Source organism: Sceloporus occidentalis, unplaced genomic scaffold (genome assembly GCF_023333645.1).
Source record: "Sceloporus occidentalis isolate IW3139 unplaced genomic scaffold, rSceOcc1.0.p SCAF_51, whole genome shotgun sequence".
NCBI classification, from domain to species: domain Eukaryota; kingdom Metazoa; phylum Chordata; class Lepidosauria; order Squamata; family Phrynosomatidae; genus Sceloporus; species Sceloporus occidentalis.
Genome location: NW_028317031.1, coordinates 4,578,420 through 4,599,669, shown reverse-complemented (window position 1 = coordinate 4,599,669; position 21,250 = coordinate 4,578,420). Strand labels below are relative to the sequence as shown.

Here is a 21,250-nt window from a genome sequence, read left to right as displayed (position 1 = left end):
CTTGCATTCTGACCTCTTGTTCTAGTATTTCTCCTCCTTTGAAATAAACCTCCCTTGTGTAGTTTGTTAATCCAGGTTATGTACACAACAAGTAATAATATATATATAACCTACTGAAGCAGAGAGAAGATGCCCCAGGATATTCTGGATGGCCAAGTGTATAAAAACTAGTGTGTGTGAATATAAGAATGAGCACCAGAGGTTTGTGGTCCTGAAAAACAGTTAAGTTCTATTTCTAAAGAGCTGAATAATACATTAGAGTTTGTCTTGAGCCTTTTAGGGGTGCTCTTTTTAGAAAACCAGTTGCCGTAGATGAACAAACTTTTTGGTCCGTAGAAAATTTCTTTTATACTGCCACCCAATCAATCCTGTCTCTGTCTTGGTTCAATATAGCATCAAACAAAAATACATTAGCTCATAATAGTACAGGTTTTCACTTCATTTACTTCATATCTTTTCTCGGTGATCATTTAGCAGCAGCATGAAGATGAGAAGAACATTTTGTGTCATTGGGAGATAGGAGTAATAATTATTACACATAGATTGGGCAAATCATTTCTTCTGATTGATTTAAAATTAAGGCTAATAGCATGGATAAACTTAAACATTTGCAGTTAGGTTAATTTATTCCCCTTCAGATTATATTATAGAAAAAAAAAAGATTTGAAAAGAAAATGTAATGTAACAATAAACAATGAAATGAACAAGAATAGGAAAATCCATCATATATTAGCTTCCAGTATTGAATCATAAGTGATTACCTTAATGACAAAATACTAAAACTAATATTATAACTAGAATTGCAAGTCGCCAAGGTTTTTACCAGTTACAGTAAAATAAAGTATCAAAATATTGTCTTTTAACATTGCAGTGTTCACTACTTGTAATACCAGTAACAGACAGTTCTATGTCCGTTATACACTGTATGGACAAATGTATGTGGATACCCCTCCCAACTATTGAGTTTAGGTGTTTCAACAGCACCCATTACTAACAGGTGTATAAAGTCAGCACATAGGCAGCCATCTCCATAGAGAAACATTGGCAGTAGAATGGGTCAGTGACTTTAAACATAGAAACATGTTCTGTGGAGTGATCAATCAAGCTTCACCATGTGGAAGCCTGATGGAAAAATCGTGGTTTGGTGGTTCCCAGGAGAACGCTACCTACTGGAATGCATTGTGCCAACTGCAAACTTTGGTGGAGGAAGGATAATGGTCTGGGGCTGTTTTTCAGGGTTGGGCCTCTTAGTTCCAGTAAAGGGTAATGTTACTGCTACACCATACAACTACATTTTAGACAATTGTATGCTTCCAATTTTGTGGGATAATCCCAATTTATACACGCGTGCAGATTACACATGCAGACCTACATAACATATTACATAACATATTGCAGTGTAGGCACAAGAAATGGTTATGAAAATATTAATCATAATTTTCAAGCTTCTGTTGGCCATTTTAATTTGGTTACAATCCACAAAGAGAATGCCATAATTAGGCAGCTGCATCGGGGAAACACTTTTGACTATTCCACCGTAAACTATTAATGGGAAAATTGTGGAATTTCTGGATTTGACACAAAATTGCTGCTTCCCAGGAGGCTAGTATCTTCAATCTCCATGCAGAGGAACTTGAGTTCAGTCATGCCCAGGTTCTTTCTACCCACGTGCCGCCTCTTTCTTCTACCCGAGGTTTTTTCCTCCCCTATGCACAACATGCCTGAGACCATGATTATAGCCTTACTCCCAGGAGAAAGGGGGCAGTAGCCAACCCTAGACAGTTCCCAGCTATTAAAATGGATATTATTGAGCTTGGTGAAAGAAATAGCTTGTAAGATAACCCAAGCAGATATTTCCAAGTCTGTGCCCTTAGTATTTCAATTTCACGCACAAAAATATAACTATATTAAATATATAATTATTACTATAATCTCCCAAGTATAATGTATTGTAGAAGACGCCATATTTTTTTCCTCCTGAGGGCTTTTTTTATAAACATTCTATGTGTGATATCTGCTGTGGCCTGGGGGCCATTCTTCTGTTGTGGTACGCAAGCAATTATCTGCTGCTATGTGTCAGATATCTTGTCCGTTGTGTTTTGGAGTCCCCTGACTAACGTGTATGAGGCCAGTTGTCTCACCAGATGCATCATTGATGACCATACTGCAACATATGCAGGTGTGGGGTTTAAGGTTACCTCCAGAACTAATCCAATATCTTAATTTAACTCAAAACATAACCAGAGACAAGAAAAAGTATTACAAGACCTACAATGAGACCTGAGAGCTGAATTTTCTTTTCACAGGAGTATTGGCAAATAAGCCATGACTTTATGGACAACTTAAAAGTTGATCGGAGGGCAAGGGTAGACTCTGTTGGCCTTTAGTGGGCTTGCTCCTGACTAGAAATGGAATAATTACAGTGCTACACAACTAGGGAGGCACCTGAAGTAGCTACTTAATACACTTATCTATGCCTCGATTTATACATTAAGTGGCCCAAGACACAAAGACTAGTATTCAGTATTCAGCTCTGGCTATTCATTTGTAAAGTGGTTCTTGGAATTATCATTATTATTTTTAATGCTGGTAAGTATGGGTGGAGCACTTCAGCTAAAGTAGTTCATTTTTAGAACCATTTAGGATAAGTTATCCATATAAAGCTTTTTATTGCACAGACAAATCCATTTTCAGGAAGCTAAGAAGCTAAAGTTGCTTCTCTGCAATTGCAACGGCACTGGTTGTGTCATCCAATAAACTGTAAATAAAGCCTGAGCTTAGATTACATTGGAGCAGGTCTCATCTCGACGGAAATTGGAAGAGATGCACAAAAGATTATAGTAGAAGGCATTACAAAAACAGACCTCACAAGTCTGGCTAAATAGTAAAATCATTCCCTTTCATGCAGATAATAACAAAAGCAAATATCCTGAATTCTGAAGATACATGGTATCTTCCCATCAGATCTATTGTCTCCTGCAGGCACATTCTCATTTATTTTCAGACTGTGTGATTTGACTGGAGAAAACTACCAAACACTAAAAAAACAAGGGAGGAGGTAGAAGAGAGTATAACATTATTTTTTTAAAATATCTAAGTACGGTAAGGGGCTGTGAGTTCAAACAGAACTTTCATATAAATACTAAAAAACATAAAACAATGTCTATATGGGCAATTAAAAAGTATAATGTGAGACTATGTTTTCCCTGAAGGATTGGGATCATCAATATCTTTCACTAACAGCTTACAGTCATAATTGGAAACCTATGTCATGGTAGGCCATTCCGAACATATGTATACTACGCTGTGAGTGATATCATGTCTTGGATGCTGTTCTTATGTTGTAGACCGAACATTGCGGCTTACATGTTTTTATATATAAACTGGAAAAGCCAGACTGGTCTTCAGGCTTGGATTTAAGAATATCTTTACCTTCCGTGGTCATTTCATGGGAAAAAAAAAAAACGTTTCTATTACTACCAGAATGTGTTACTATAAATCATATAATTGGGCTGGACCCATTGTGCCAGAAATAAATATAATTAAATAGCAGTCATTAAAAAATTTAAAGATTACAAAAAACAGAGCTAAGATTCATAAATGGCATGGTGACAAATCACAAAAATCATGAAATAGCAAGCGTTATTTAAAATATATCAAAAACTGCAAAAAAAATAAATAAAAAATTCCAGTAAACTATGCCTATGGTCTGTTGATCTATATAGTATGCCTTTACCAAGTTAAAGGTGCGCTTTAATTCAGTTGTAGCACGCAAAGCATTCACAACCAGCGATTTTAAGAGAAGAATTGTGATTAATTTTAAGTTTTTAGCTCTCCAGATAAAGTAAGCGAGATTATTGATATTAATACAGTATATTGTTTATGTACTGCAGCATCCTCTTGTGTCTGAACTGAATCCATTTGCTTGTGGATTTACCATACGACAAGTGTGCAATATTGCCAGTCTCACTAATCCTAATATTTTTACATATCATGAAACACTTTATTTTATTTTATTTTTTAATGTTGTAAATACCAATAGCTTTTAAAAACAGGGAAAATTTTTACAAAATAATATTATTGTTGTTTAATTTTTTGGTACATCATACTTGCTTTGCCAATTATTCATATCATAGTATCTATTACCATTATCTGAATTTTGTGTTATAATTTTACTTTTTCCTTAAGATATCTGCTTATCTGCGTCTTTTTTATTATCATTATTTATTAAAACATACAATTCCTGGGTCTTTCAGCCACTGAATGTGCTTGAATGAAGCAATCCTTAAATAGAGCTTTAAGAACAGTGACTGTCACACTATACCAACGCCTGGGAATGATCAGGGTTTAACTTGGAGGCTCATGGAATCAAACCTGATTCCTGATGTTGGAACACTGTCTATATGCTTGGCTAGCCTTGCCCTCAATTAGGGGCAGTTTAGGGAGCGCTCCAGGGGACCAGCCTATGAAGTTGAAAAGTAAATGTTATTTAACAGCGGGACAAAAACACAGTACACCACTTATACTTTCAAGTGTAAATGAAATGTTTATATATATATATATATATATATATATATATATATATATATATATATATATATATAAACTAAACTATATAACTAGCATATTGGGTTCCTACCTGGGATTCTTTCACATTCTCCACTGTAAAGTTGAACCAGACTCGAAAACGTGGGTTACAGGTATCAGGACGGATAAAGAGGTCATATTCAAAATCTGAGATATAGTCCACTCTGCCAAGGTTACCTTTATAAAGAAACAAAAAGTAAATTATGGTATAGCATTATAACACTGGTGTATTCTGTATGTGATTAGAGCAGGATTAACCTCTAGGAATTTACCTACTAGCTAAGGCCGGGCTTGTATGGGTCTAGTGATGTATTAATGAAGGGTGATACTCTATGTCCGACCCAGGGCAGCTCCCTCCAGTCACTGCCACCTAGGGAACTGGCTCCGCTCCTGAGTATTGGGAGTCCTCATCGTGTGCTGTCTCAGAAGGTTGGATAGCACAAGGAAGAGATACTACAGATGTCTCTCCCAACTGAATCCCAGGCCTTCATAGTATGAATGGCTCTAGTTGGATCTCTGATTTCTCCAACCTACCCATAAAGTTGCCATCTTCTCCTGGTAATGTGGGACATTCTCTGCCTATACTAGAATACACAGCAGTATATGTTATAGGGTGAACAGCGCATAGTTTGAACGGCTCCTACACAGTCTTACAATATTTGCAATAAATGCAAATGGAATAATGTGTACCACCCGAAAACCCTAAAACACCAATTTACTTCTGTATTGGTCACAGATATTAACACTTTTTGTGCTAATCATTTTATTTTAAGCCTTGCAACCAAAATATCACCGACAAAAGTGCCCAACTCTTCACTGTGAAAAGAAGAAATGAGCAGGCGTGCTCAACACGTGTTCATGACGAAGGTGGGCATGACACGATTTAAATGGCACAATAAATAAATGAATTTGGGCAATGCTTGGTGCTGGGTATATTTGGCATGTTTGGGAATTGGCAGAGCACCACTAAGACTATTCTTCTTTGCCGCCACAGCACCGCTATAAAATTAGTGCTCAAGCACGTACAGTATCTACTGGAATCATTGTATGGATGCAGTTACTTACAACTCCTTTACTACATATATAACATATTTAATTTCAAATAGCAAAGCTGTGTTTTTAAATGCAAACACAACCCTAAGCCTCTATAACTTTGTCAGTTATTATTAACCTTGTAAACTATGATTTGCATATGCCTATTGTACAATAAAGTGAGCTCCAATCACAGTATGGTTACCGAACAACACAGTTCTTTTATGCATCTCACAGGGCCCCATTCTATACCAGGAGAAAAGCAGATAAAGCATTTTTCTTCTTTTAACTCCCAAAGCTGCCAATTAACATTTGAAAACTGCCCAATCTGCTTTTCCTTTCACACTGAGTGTTCAGCGTAAGACAAAGTTAGCTCATATACATGTAAATATTTGATGCACATACCTGTATTGTATACACATAATATGCAGGCAGGGAGATATGGTTGAATGGGAGGAAATTATGCACATTAAAGGGACACATCATATTAACTTTAATACAAATGATAGCTGAATGGTCCCTTTACATTTTGCAAACACATGGGGGAGAGCCTGCAAAATCCGTCATATGCATTTGCCCCTTTCCAACCCTCAGCTAAATGCTGCATAGAAGATGTGTTCCACCAAACATATCTCCCTACACAAAATATTTAATATAACCAGTTGACAGTTATTTATGTGACTGAGTAAGGCATTTAGAAGATGAATATATTTAGTTATGTTGTTTAATTACCAAGCTTGTTGTTTTGCTTTATATACAGATGTCCTAAAGAGGAACCCTTGAGAGAAATGTCCTCCAGCACAGACTTCTGGTCACCTATCAGGACCTGTCTGTCAAGCAGGACTTGTTACCCACATCTACCCAAAACATATATATATATATATATATATATATATATATATATATATATAAAATCTCCCAAATATACTACTTATGAATCATAAACTTCAGAAAAACAACCACCCCACACATTTTTGTGGATGATACAATTCATTACATAGAGGATCATATCATTTTCGGAATGAAATAATAAAGTTTAATGTACTAAGGGCTATTATTGTTGCGCTTTGATCGAGAACGGAATAAGCTACCAATTAAAGAACGTTTGCATATTGATAGTTACATCCCGTAATTGCTTTCCGTGGTTCTGCTGATGCGTGCTTCATTCCCCAATGAGTACGATGAGATCAGCACAACCACACAAAACCATTAGAGCCCCCTTATCAACAGGCCACTATCCATTATCCTAAATGGACAGCAGTGCAGTTGAAAACAGGAAGCTTCAAAGTAATGGGGTTAAAATGGATCCTTATGCTTGATAAATAATGCATATAGGAAGAATCTGAAAGCCCATATAGTTCATCACAAGATGCTTGCAAAATGAGCATCTAAATGTTTTGTAATGATACCTTATTCCCAGCTCAGTTCACTGCTAGGTATTTCTGACTCAATATATATGCAATTCCCACCCATAGCTTTTAACATGCCCTTTTAATGTATTCTAGCATTTATTAACCCTTTATGAGCCAGAAAGGACCAATTACATTTTATACCATTGTGACAACATGGGCATTAGAGACTCATAAGGGGATGATCATTAGTTTGTTGTATATCTATAAATACCATTACAAAAGTTATGGTGGGTAAAGGTGATGGAAAACCCTTCCACTTAATATTAACGGGGTAGTAGAAGCATTGTTAAACACTCATCTAGAGGCACCAGACAGCTTGTTTTTCCCCTCAGAAATCTCATGGTGCTGCCACAACCACGAGGGATTCTGGGTAGACACATGCAAATAAGGTCAACAATGATCACCTTTTGCATCTATACCTGCTTTATACATGGATCCCTAGAAAGTAATTGCCCGCTTTACCAGACAGCCTTTAGATAAAACTCATGTAAAAGGTGCAGTAGCCAGATCACCACTCATGGACAGCTGGTTTTTTTTTTTGTTTGTGCTTCATGGTGGGGGGGTGGGACAAAAAAAATTGCCAAAGGGCCCTTCTTTGTTTTCTTTGGGGGTCGCACTCCCAAAGTATATGCGACCCCTTCCTTCCCTCTCTGGCCATAAGGCCTACAGGAGGGCCGGATCTTCTTGGCCCCTCCCGCAAGGAAATCGTTGTTTGGAGGAGGGGGGGCTGCTCAGTAGAGCTACCGAACTCCCCTTCTCACCAGAAAAGCTGGACCTTTAGGGGACCCGGCTCCACCATGGCTTCTCAGTGTCATGTGCATAATCTGTTTGCATAAATGAATTTCAATACAAAAAATATATCAAAAAGTAAAAACACGTGTGCTGTGAAAAAAAACAGTGCAATCATGTGACAAAACTATATACAAAATGCTCCCAGCGGAAGCCCCAGCCTTATCGGCTGGTGCAATAAAAAAAAAAAATATTTGTATAAACTACATACCGAGCCAAAAAGCTGGGCTAATGCATACAAAAATAAAAAATGCATGTAGGAGTCCAAGGTGCTTATCAGCATGTAACACATGAAAGGGTGCAGTGTGCTTAACCTCACACTTACACCTGGTGCACAGCACCCAGTTCTGGACCAAGGACTGGGTACCTAAAAACAGCTTCTGGGCTTCATGCATTGCCAGCCCTAAGGACAGATGACCAAGCTTTACCTCTTTCACTGGTGCTCACTTGAGTTCAGCCAAAAGAGCAAGACTGCTTTATCCTTAATGAGACTCATCGGCATAAGGTTGTAATACTGGCTTAATACTTGAGGCTTGGGGAAGCACAAGGATAACCATTACATAAGTTATGGTGGGTAAAGGTGATGGAAAACCCTTCCACTTCAAATTAAGGGTGTAGTAGAAGTATTATTAAACACTCATCTACAGACACCAGACAAGCCAGAAGGCTTGTTTTTCCCTCAGAAATCTCATGGTGCTGCCACAACCACAAGGGATTCTGGGTACACACATGCAAAAAAGATCAATAATGATCACCTTTTGCCTCTATATCCACTTTATACATGGATCCCTTGAAAGTAATTGCCCAGTGTATAAGACAGCTTTTGACAAAATTTGAGGTGCAATAGCCAGATCACTGCTCACGGACAGATTTTTTTTTTAAGAGCCCGAGGTGCGTGCTCCTGGGTGCTGCACTCTGTGCCGTAAGGCCGCAGAAGCCAGATACGATTCTGGGTTCCCACACGGAGAACCCAGACAAATCCCCCCCCCCATGGGAGGGTCGGATCTTGAGTCACCCCAATGGGTAAGACTCCATTGCTGGGCTTATTTGAAGAGAGGAAAGGGGCGATAGGCACCCAATCCTCCTCCAGCAAAATCCAGCTTCACTGCGTCTAAAAGAAACAGTGTCCAAAACAAAAGTGCCAAAAAACATGTGCCAACTCAAAGTGGGGGCCTTGCCGGGAAATTTGAAAACCGTGAGATCAATAAGGGAAAATAATTAATGGTAACTCGTGAAATCACAAAGTGATGAATAAATTAGAAGAAAATAATTTAAGGGCAGCCATTTCTGGCCTAGCCAGATTCAAAAATAAATTCTTCTCCCCAAGACCTGATGGTTCAGGGGGAAAAGTGCAAAGCAACTGCCAGTGCGCTCACCATGTGCAGCGGCGTGCAATACCACACATGGTGACTCCAGCATTACTGCCGGGGCAAATCAACACCTCGGGCTCCATTGCATTCCCAACCCTAAGGCCAGAGGATCAGCATACTCCATACTTTCCCTCAGAAATATCATGGTGCTGCCACAACCATAAGGGATTCTGGGTAGGCACATGCAAATAAGGTAAACATCAAGTGGAAGGGTTTTCCATCACCTTTACCCACCATAACTTTTGTAATGGTATTTCTCGTGCTTCCCCAAGCCGCAAGTATTAAGCCAGTATCCTGACCTCATGCTGATTAGTCCTGTTAAGGACGAAACAGCTGTCTATGAGTGGTGATCTGGCTAATGCTCCTCTTACCCGAGTTTTGTCTAAAGGCTGTCCTGTACAGCGGGCGATTACTTTCAAAGGTTCCATGTATAAAGTAGATATAGAGAAAAAAGGCGATCATTGTTGACCTTATTTTCATGCGCTTACCCAGAATCCCTTGTGCCTGTAGATGAGTGTTTAACAATGCTTCTACTACTTCATTGTATATCTATAAGCTTTGTTATATTAGCCCAATATACCAGACAAACCCCTTGATTCCTTATTATACTGCCTTGTGGTAAACAATAGAATGGCTCAGTCTTGAGCACCCAGGCACTAGGGGTTTTGTTGGACAAGCATGACTTCATTAGCATCGCCATAAAGAATCAGCTCAGTGTGGTGCTTGAGCGGGGAAATTTATCCAAAATCACATGAATACCATTGGAAGCCTATCGGTCTATACAAAATGAACAAAATGAAATAAAATCAAGTTCCAGACCTACACTATCATATACAACACTGGATTTTATGAAAAGTCTGTGGGGCTTCAAACCCTGATTATCTTAAATTATTTGGGGATAACATAAAGAGATCAATTTTAGTGTACAGAAGTAAGGGCAATCATCATAGCAACCAGTGGAATATTGATGAACCAGAAGAAGGGGAGGCTGCTGATCACACTAGAAATTATGGACAGGACAGGGTCTGGAATTCTCATCTTATATAAGCAGGAATAAGCATCTTATTTAAAGAAAGGCATCATCTTCACTGATTCTTTAAAACATTCAGGGTAATTGACCCTTTAAAATAATAGAATGACGGAAACAAGGCTTTAATCACTAACGTAATACCCATTATATTCCATTTAAGAGTCAAAGTGTTACAAGCTGAAAGTTTTTGCTTGATTTGTTAAAAAAGTTTATGCTGTGTAGACCTTTTGTGCATTTAAGATAAATTATAATTAATAACCTTATATAATTAGCTGTAAGAAGGTATCCTGTGTAACTTTTATTAAGCTATTTAAATCTATTTCCATATATTTGAATAAATTACATCCTAGAAACTGAAGATACAACATTCCACCCTGGACATGTTGTCAGCTGTGCTGTGTAGTATGGTAAATGACAAGGTAGTGTTTGCATTTGTGTAGCGGTAACACTGCTCTGGCTTTATTTGAAAAAAGAAATCTATCCCAAGCAATTCCTTCATAGACTGCAATGAAAAAGAAAAATGATATACAAAACATTCCATCTCAGTTAATGAATGTGGCTCAGTATATCCCATATTCTTCAATTACAGTCTATAAGCAGATTGCTATTTAATTACATGTATTAGTAATTTAATCAAATCACTGCTTCTCCGAGTCACGGAGGAGAATCTCTGGCTGGTGGCATTGAGGATGCCCCACTCCCCGCCTACTCCCCTCCTACCTCTTGCCTACCTCTTGCCTACTTTCTGTCTACTTCACCTCCAACCCCTTTTTACATTCTGCAGAGTGTGGGGCTAGCCCCGCATGCAGCATCAGCAGGCCACCCAGTAGACTGGAGCCTCAGTCATTTCTGCTTTAAAGAAGAGAATTTTCAATATAAAAGTTAAACTCGCTTCGATTTTTAGGCCCAGTCTAAACTTCTACAGAGCTCATGCTCCTGTCCAGCAGCCTACAAGATGCTCCATTCTCAGCAGATCTGGCCTTATCCTCTACCTACGATATACCAGTCTCTTCATACTTTCATACTTACACCAACATATCTGTGATAGGTGTCTTTTTGCACATCAGACTCAAACGGGAACCAAACTAATGGTCAACTTCCAGCTTTGTAAGTAAGGAAAGTATCATCATTATCTGTACTTAGGCCTAACTCTTAAACCACCAATAACATGATTAACACATGAAATCTTTAAAGTGGTTTTGTCGAAAAAGCCCATTCAGAAGATAGCTGTACTTAAAGGAAGGTTAACATAATGTAGAAAATATATCAAATAAATTGATGACAAGTAGCTACCCAGAAAGTTTTGGGCTTAAACTATAAATCTCCCAAAATGTAGTTAAGAAAAAAAGCTAGCAAGGAAAGTAGTAATAAAGAACACTGTATGTGCTTTGCAAACCTAACGTGAACCACTAGTTACATGCAACCATTTATTGACCATTAAACTACTCTTGGCAACAAAACACTTATAAGCTCAGGTTTTTTTCTCATGATTGCTGTAAAAATGCAAATGTGTTTTAATTGCCATATTTAAATATATATATATATATTTATTATTATTTTTTTTAAATATAAAACTATTAAAAAAAAGTATATTGCATGTAAAATGGAAACAAATGATAATATTTACTTTTGATCTTTAAACACTTTTGCGTTCATTAAAAATAATGATAGATTACAAGTATGACAGTCAGTGGTGAAGGTTTCATTGAAGTCTCTGCTCAGTTTGTTTCTATTGACCGCTGAACTGGAAATCTGATATTGTTTGCTTTTAATGACATGAAACTAATAAAATGTAGCTTTTGTTTTATGCAATTTAAGCCCTTCAATTAATTTTGAATGAAGGTTTGTAGGAAAACTGAAAAATACAATTTTCTGACATTAAGTTCATTTGACTACATCACAAAGTGATATCCAGTATTATGTAGGAAGTAGAAGCTTCAAAAAAAGGATTTACCTTCTAAACTATAACAGTATGAACTATTGGAAAAAAGGAAAAACATATAAAATAGCCTAACCGATTATTTAGTAGTTTGGAACATCAGTAATGAATACACTGAAACCCATTCATCTCTAGTACTATTTTGTCATATGTTTCCATCATTTTATTCCGTAGACATCATTCATCTCGGTAACTTAAAGACTGTAAAGGTGTTTTTCTTTTAATGAATCAAATGTTTTTTTTATGTCAATGGCATTATTTGTTTGGAAAAAAAATATTTTTCAAATTATTTGAGCAGGGCCCTCCTTGCTTTTGTTTGGCAGTCCGAATTGTTATGTGATACACTGCTTGTTATGTCCTGTTTACTCACTGTACAGCGCTGCAGAATATGATGGCGCTATATGAATCAATAAATAACAATAATGACTTATACAGCGTAGGATCCAACCTCTTAATTTGTAACGTTTATGACCCACTGGCCTGCTAAGGTCATGACAAATCCAACCCCGTTTAATATAAAACAAGCAGAAAAAGGGCGGGATTGGTTCCTACACATAAAAGATACGTATACAGGGCAAGCACAGATTTACCAGCAATTATTGGTGGCATATAAATACCATCGTTGTTGGCAATGCTGCACATAGTCTAAATTATATTACCGAGGGGTAATAGTTATGTTGTAAGGTATATGTTGCAGATTACCAAAAGGTATTATGTAAGATGTATCTGGCTGTTTCACGACTAAATTACGCTGCTTCTATATGGGTAGCAGGGGACAGAAAGACTATTTTGTGAAAGGTCTACAGCACAACAAGAATTAGTCTTGCAATCACAAACCGGTGAGTGGAAAATATAGACCTGTTTAAGCCTCCCACAGAAGTCACACATTTCTCTTTCCTGGAGAGAATTTTAAGATGAAAAGTAGACCTTGAGGGTCTTAGACAGGCCCGAGGCAATATAAAGAGAAAGGTCAAACACTCTGCTAAAAAGGAGCGTTATCTGCGGAACAACAACTTATCAGTGAGCTCACAGTCCTTTTTATTTACAGTTATTGGTCCCAGAGGTAGTGCACTTCAGTGCAGGGCGTGATTACTTTGTAATGAGTTTGCCAGGAATGGGAAAGGAGACTCTAATTTGTAACAATGTGTTGTTCCCTGAACATGAACTTTCTCCGACGTCTGTGCCCCAGCAACAAGCAAGTGACTAGCCGGGATAATGAGCAGTGAAACCGCAACAGTCTGTAAGAGACGTCTGCGGTGCTCAGTCATAAGAAAATCGCTGGGTAAAATGCAAGGCTTGTCAGCGCCTGAATTTAACAAGAAACACCAGAAGCAAATTAATGATAATTACAAATTATTTGGGGCTTTGCGGTATCACAGAATATATTTAAAGCTCACAGTAATGGGCATAGTATGAACTGTGTGTACATAATCTTTATTTCTAGTTTGCATTTGGCTAAGATATCAGAATGCCTGGAAAACAATTTAATAAATACAAAAAGTGTGTTATGGGTCCCACGTTAAGGAAGCTTGGTTGCACTATGCTTGTGTCTGCAGTTAAAACACCCTAGTCATCAGTCAAAGATCTTGATAAGCACCAAACAGTATCATTTTTGAGTTTAGGTTCAACTGATTATCTGTTGTAATTTGAGGAAAAATCTGTAGACCTGTAGATCTCCATAGACATGACCATGAACCATGCTGAGATATCCTTCCAAGTTCCATAAATGAGCACCTGCACCGTTAAATCAGACTCTGGTTTCCTAATTATCTATTAATTCTCATCAATTATCCAATTTTGGGTTAACTAAATACTCTTGTAGAACATTTGCATAGAAATAAATAAAATTATTATTCAATGTCACCACCTCTTCAGTGTTTACACATGCAAAAGTGAACAGCTCAAAAAGAATGCAGTCAACGACCATAGACCAGGAGTATAGAACTTGTGGCACACAGACCAGGAAATTAGTATTTCCCTCCTAGAACATTTAATCAACATCAACCATTCTGTTTGTGCTCTAAAAGAGTAACAGATACTCACACCTCTTCTACAGACACACAAATATATGAAACCTCCTATTAATAAATGAACACCTTGATATGTACAGTCACAGTTGTCTACTTTATGGCAACTAGTTGAAACGATTGCTCCCTCACATAATACGGTATATTCAAGTACTTCCTTGACAACCTATACATCATATGTAAGCTAACGTTCCTGTTGTTAATTAGCAGTTAAACATTAGGCACTGGTTTGCCCAATGTCATATTATGGTCAAGGCTGACTAGTAGGGACTCTTTACCCTGCGGGCAACCTGGTTCCCTAGTACGCCACAGCTCTCAACAAACTGGTAGGGGGATATAAATATATCTGTTGAAACCAGCCTTCTCATGGACCTCCATAACATAATTTACAAAGAGGGTGTTGTTGGAGGCATGGCTAGATGACAGGGCATTACCCAGACTTTTTATGAGACTTTGTGACCTAATGATTACTTTACTTTAAGCGAGTGAGGTCATGCACATATATTTTAATTTATAAACACAGCGATAAACTCATACCCAACAGACATCCCGAGCTCCCGAGGAACACTTTAGAGGAATGCTACACAAAATGCAATGTTTGCAATATACATGGTTTGTTAATTTTGTATTATTTTTAAATATGGTTTTCTTTTTTTTTTTTCAGAAGAAATGTCAAAGCACATACTCTTTCCATTAAACCATGGTGAAAGGACACACAGTATATTTATTTTCTTAAACAAGCATCACAGAGACTTCTCCCCTGTTGCTGTCATAACGTTTACAGGATTTGAAGCCTATTTTTTTTATCCTTACTAGCAAAATCTTGACAAGGAAGTGATAGGACTTTAATGGCACCTGTGCAGCTTTCTAATCCACAAACATTCATTCCAATGCAGCTGTCATCGTTCTGATTGATATGAAAATTGTAATGGTTTCTGTGTGTTTTTTAACCTTTTGGACTTTTTGGTGAGTTCAAAATGATAAGAAATTATTAATATTCTTCTGATATAAATAATGCAAAACCTTATGCGTAAAATCCTCATTATCTAATAGCCAGCTTTGAACTTTCATTAAAGATCGGATACCATAAAGAACATTCAATAAAAGATGCATTGCCTTCAGTAGGATATATTTCTAGCTGAAACCATGTATGTTGGATACTTTTTCAAAATATAAAAAAAAATTGTTTTTCAAGCAGATGCATTTAATCAGAAATTCTCACATGGGTCCATAAAAACACATTTTATATTCTATCATGTTGCTTACTGAGGGAATTAAAGTGGTTATCCCAGCAACATTTCCTACACAGCTGACTACCCTTTGTAGAAATATATTTCCAGATATTCAAGTAATCTTTTATTTATGGGATTATAGAGTATCCGGTAGTGAAAGTGAGAAGAAATAGCTACTGTGGTCCATCTAACCAAGAATCTTAGAAAAACTTGAATTCCAGTTAACAAATAAAGTAGAGATGAAATGAGATCTGTAATACTTTGATTATATGTATCAATATACACATATTAAGACAGACTAGACTACATTGGTACTTTTTATTAGACTTGTGCATTCGTCTTCGGGCGAACATGAAAATGAACACGAAGAGTGAGTTTTCGTGTTCGTTCCGAAGACACGCCGAAGAGAAGACAGCGGCGGTAAAACGTAGGCGGAGACGAAGACACACACCACGAAGCTCTTCCTGATCGTCTTCGTCTACCACTCTCCCCCCCCTTCCCCTTCTAACTTACCTTGTCTTCGCGGCTTCACGGCAGTTCACGGAAGTGGAAATCCGCAGGTTCGCCGTCACGGGTTACAGGGCAGTGCGAATGAGCCTATTGGTCGCCTACAGGGACCTCCTCTGGCATCAACCAATTGGTTGATGCCAGAGAAAGACCCTGCAGGTGACCAATAGGCTCACTCGCACGGCCTTTGTAACCCCTGACAGCGAACCTATGGATTTCCGTTAACCCCTTCGATGCTGCGTTAGATAACGGGAGCGGGAATCCGTAGGTTAAAGGGCCGTGCAAGCGACCAAAAGGCTCACTCGCACGGCCCCTTAACCCCTTAAGGTGCAACAAGTGCACCAGGAGCCTAAAAGTCTGTACGAGCGACCAACAGAGTCGCTCGTACAGACTTTAAAAAGTTAACCCCTAATGAAGCAACTTGTCCGACAGAGTCGCTCGTACAGACTTTTAAAACCCCAATGCTGCAACTTACCCGGCACATCCCACTGGTCTCCCTGTTCTATCAGTTAATAAATGTTAGAACAGGGAGACCAGTGGCATCTGCCGGGTAAGTTACGGCACCAGGAGTTTAACAGTCTGTACGAGCGACCCTATTGGTCGCCAGCAGGGGACTCATCTGCCATCAACCATTGGCAGACGAGCCCCCTGCTTACGACCAATAGAGTTGCTCATATGGACATTTAAACTCCTGGCGCCAGAGCTGCTGCGGTACGCGTTAACCCCGTATTAACCCCTTAAACAACGAAGAAAAACCGAACATGAAGAATGTCCATGAATATTCGCCCAAAGAGAAGACAGGACCAGGCGAATATTCGCGGAATACGAAGATTTTTTTTTTCACAAAGACGAGCACGAAGACGAACACGAAGAGCCCCCTGGTGCCCAAGTCTACTTTTTATTTATTTTCTTTTTCGTCTTTTGAGATAGTACACCAAACCTGTTTAAATATTGGTGGTAGCATTGTTACAAAGCCTTTAGTTGAAGTTGATACCTTTTATTGAGTCAACATATAAAAGTTGTAAAGTTGCAAAAGTTTTCAGGACCTCAGAAACGTTTCCCGTAGAAATGACCTTATGTAACTTTACATCCTTTTCATATTTGTCCAATAAAAGGTATCAAGTCCAGACTCAATTTTTTCTCAGGCAAATTTGGCAATTTCCAATTTTCTTACGCTTACACATACAGACCCAATTTCCCATACACACAGCAGGTCTCTTCTACTTTGATCCATATTCTTCCTAGTAGTCCTGGCAGGGCCGGCCTTTGGGGTGTGCGACCTGTGCGACCGCACAGGGCGCCACACTCCAGGGGGCGCCGCCGCCACCGTAGCGTACCGCTGCCGACAGCAGCGTACCTAGCGGCGGGGGGGGGGGGCGAGCGGCACCCGGTGCCGCTCATCAGGGGGGCACCCGGCACCCCTCCAGAGACGGACAGTAATGTCCGCCGCTGGAGGAGCAGGCTCGCAAGGGAGCGGTATCGGAGGTCTTTAAGAGACCTCCGGCTCCCTTGAGTGATTTTAAGCCGGTTCAAGGATCTCCCTTGAACCCGGCTTAACATCACTCAAGGGAGCCGGAGGTCTGTTAAAGACCTCCGATACCGCTCCCTTGTGATCCGCGCGGCAACAGCTGCTGTGCGCCGGGGTTTGTTGTCAGATCCCGGCGCACAGCACTGAAGCCGCGCCCACCGCTGTCCGTGCCCTCTGACCCGGAAGAAGACAGAAGAACTGAAGAAGAACGAAGAGGAGGAAAAGGAGCTGTAAGGAGAAAAGAGGAAAGGTAGGAAAGCATTCAGTGAGTGGATTGGTATGTGTGTGGATTAGTGTATATATGTGTGGATTGGTATATATGTGTGGATTAGTGTATATGTGTGGATTGGTATATATGTGTGGATTAGTGTATATGTGTGGATTGGTATATGTGTGGATTGGTATATATGTGTGGATTGGTATACGTCTGGATTGGTATGTGTGTGGATTGGTATGTGTGTGGATTGGTAAGTGTGGATTGGTGTATATGTGTGGATTAGTGTATACGTGTGGATTGGTATACGTGTGGATTGGTATACGTGTGGATTGGTATGCGTGTGGATTGGTATACGTGTGGATTGGTATGCGTGTGGATTGGTATGCGTGTGGATTGGTATGCGTGTGGATTAGTATATGTGTGGATTGGTAAGTGTGTGAGAGTGATGGGTGTTATGCTGTACCATTTCCAATGTCTTTTTCATGATCTAATTATGCTCTAAAAGTACATCATAACTCCCATCACTCTATACTGTTCCATACAGTGGCAGAGCTGGGAGGCAGAGGCCTTGCACCCCCACCGCAGGACTCCTGAAAGGTAAGTGAACTTCAAAGAGGGAAAGGGTAGATAGTTAGGAGGGCGTATATAGGGAGAAGGGAGTGAGACAGGGGAAAGGGGGTAGATAGGGAGAAGGGAGTGAGAAGGGGTAGATACGGCAGAAGAGAGTGAGAACGGGTAGATATGGCAATCATACACCTATCATGCCAAGTCTGCGAGTAAATCCTGGAATCTGGGTATGCCTGGGCATGATAGGAATGTGATTGCTGTTAATCATATATATATATGATATATATAGACTTGAAAACCGAAGTTGTTTGTGTGGTTATTTGGAAAGTCCCTGGAGTGCCGGTAACTATTTTTGGACTATATATATATATATATATATATATATATAATATTATTTAATTGTTTTCTCCTATTTTGGTGTGTTACTTACTTTAAATAAAAGTGTTAGATTTTTTATGGTGTTGGGGGGGTCATATTCGGTTTTGGCCAGGTAAATGCTGCACTTTCGGTTTCAGTCCAGAATTCGTTTCGGTGCATCCCTACTACTAAGCCAGACAATTAAGTGGTAGGCCTAGACCACATCAATGTTTGGCGTAGTATATAGTGATTGGGGTTTTGTTACAAGTTTTTATTCCTTTCTTTTTTTGGTATGGGGGGGCGCCAGAGGAGTAGTCCGCACAGGGCGCCAGAACACCTAAGGCCGGCTCTGAGTCCTGGTATATGACAACTCAGGATGGGAGTCCTATGAAACCAGGCTATGTTTGAGACCTTGGTTTTAAAAAAAGGACATATAGTCATTAGCATTACAGGATAGGTTAGTTTATTCCATTCATATAGCAACATTGCTTTTTACAGAGATTTATGGCTTTGTCTTCCTAATCTTGTTTATTTCTAAGTTAGAACACTTCTAAAAAGGCAGATGTGACCTAATTCAAACACAAATGTGAGTGACATACAACCTCAAAAACAGCAAATCTAAATATATTTATTAGACTGTAAATTAGCTGCTAAGACTATAATGAATTGACATATATGCAGTCTGAAAATATCACGTTTTCTGTTGATTGCATTAGTTCTGGATTAATTGTGCTCTGTCTTCCAAAAACATACTGTTAATTAACGAAACAACTGAACAGAATACAAAGTACAATTTTATATATATATATATATCTTCATATTAGAGGACTAGCCCAAAGCGTAGCTTTCAAAGGCAATATAATATACATATAAGGTGCATTATATGTAGTACTTACCTACTACAAAATATAATGCTATAAAGTAAGATCCATTTTTATACACATAATGTTTCATTACATTATGTTATATCTCTGAGAACAACGTTATTATTGTAAGGAATATACTGCATATATATATATATATATATATATATAAGTTTGTAGGTTTTTTAAATGTGTAAATCTATACATTAGAATGAAAAAAACACTACATTCCACCAATGCTGCAGAGTTTGCGGTATCTAGCATCTCACAAATCTATAGTAAGGTTAATTTTGCAGTATCACAATAATATAAAAAATTCTGATACATGTCACAGTAAACCACAACTGTTCACATTAAAATGAAGTATTATATTTAGAAATAAACAGAAGGTGTATGTGCAGCTGATAGCGGTTTTCTGGACTAGCTATTAAAATATAGGAAATCTATTCTTCACCTAATGCATACACACGCTACCAAAAATGTATCTTTTTTTATAATTCAGCTTTGAGTATGAAGGCCCAACTAACTCTATACTCCTTTCTACAAATAATACTCAATTTCGGCAAATGATCATAGCAAACTGGTGTAAAATAAATATGAAAATGAACTTAGAAAAATGTCATGTTACGCATTTGGAAATAGCGTGTTGCAACAGCAAACAGACTACATAACAAACTTTACATTAAGGGGATACATTAATGCATATGATAGCTGATATGCCCTTTACATTTTGGTTTGGTCCTCCTTTTAAATGCATGCATTCCGCCATACACATTTGCCTCTTTTCCCCTACCTGGCTGCTAGGCTTGAAGAAGATGTGTTTGGTTGAACACATTTCCTGCTTCCCAAAGTGTATGCATGCTATACTCACCGCCATTGGGGTCTAATGACGGCTGGTGCAAGAGTACAAGGTGGGTCTAATGAGACCCCCACATGTGTGTGCAGAAAGCACTCCCATTGATTGTGGCACTGGGGTGTCCATTTAACATAATTTATGAAAATAAATAGCAGATCAAGGTTAGAATAAATGGCTTAATTATTAAAATGTTGATAAGTGAATAAATATTTATACAATATATGTTTTTTACAAAACTTTGGTTAATAAATGGCAGTAATGACCTTTAATATTCTGGTGTAAGAGTTTCTTTTATTTATGATGCTATCTTGCAGGACATACCCTTGGACTTGGACTATGGAAAAAGAAATGGATTTAAGGTACAAAGAATGCCTCAGAAAATTAGATGTACTTATGTTACTAATAGTATAAACCTGAACCAGGATGTATACATTCATTATTTAAATATATTAAAGGTCAGTTTGAGTGTAGACGGATCATGGGAGAATAGGTCATCAGATGGTTCACAGATTATATTAAAGTATTGACCCAAATATCCAGTAACGTACCTAGCGGGGGGGGGGGGGGGGCGGTCCGCACCGGGTGCCGCTCATCAGGGGGGTGCACCCCTCCAGAGACGGACAGTAATGTCCGCCGCTGGAGGAGAAGGCTCGCAAGGGAGCGGTATCCTCCGGCTTAAAATCACTCAAGGGAGCCGGAGGTCTGTTAAAGACCTCCAATACCGCTCCCTCACGATCCGCGCGGCAACTGCTGCTGTGCGCCGGGGTTTGTTGTCAGATCCCGGCGCACAACACTGAAGCTGCGCCCACCGCCGTCCGTGCCCTCTGAACCGGAAGAAGACAGAAGAAGAGGAGCGAAGAGGAAGAAAAGGAGCTGACTGCTGTAAGAAGAAAAGAGGAAAGGTAGGAAATCATTGAGAGTGACAGTGAGAGTGGAT

At 38.9% G+C, this 21,250-nt stretch overlaps 1 protein-coding gene across 1 annotated transcript in view; it reads right to left on the bottom strand.

Moving 5' to 3' along the window:
• LOC149288503 (cytosolic carboxypeptidase 6-like) overlaps positions 1-21,250 on the bottom strand; it is a 497,550-nt gene that overhangs the window by 463,961 nt on the left and 12,339 nt on the right. The window contains exon 3 of the mRNA XM_089491670.1: positions 4,640-4,764. Within this exon, the coding sequence (XP_089347796.1) occupies positions 4,640-4,764 (125 nt within the window). The remainder of the gene's footprint in view (positions 1-4,639; positions 4,765-21,250) is intronic.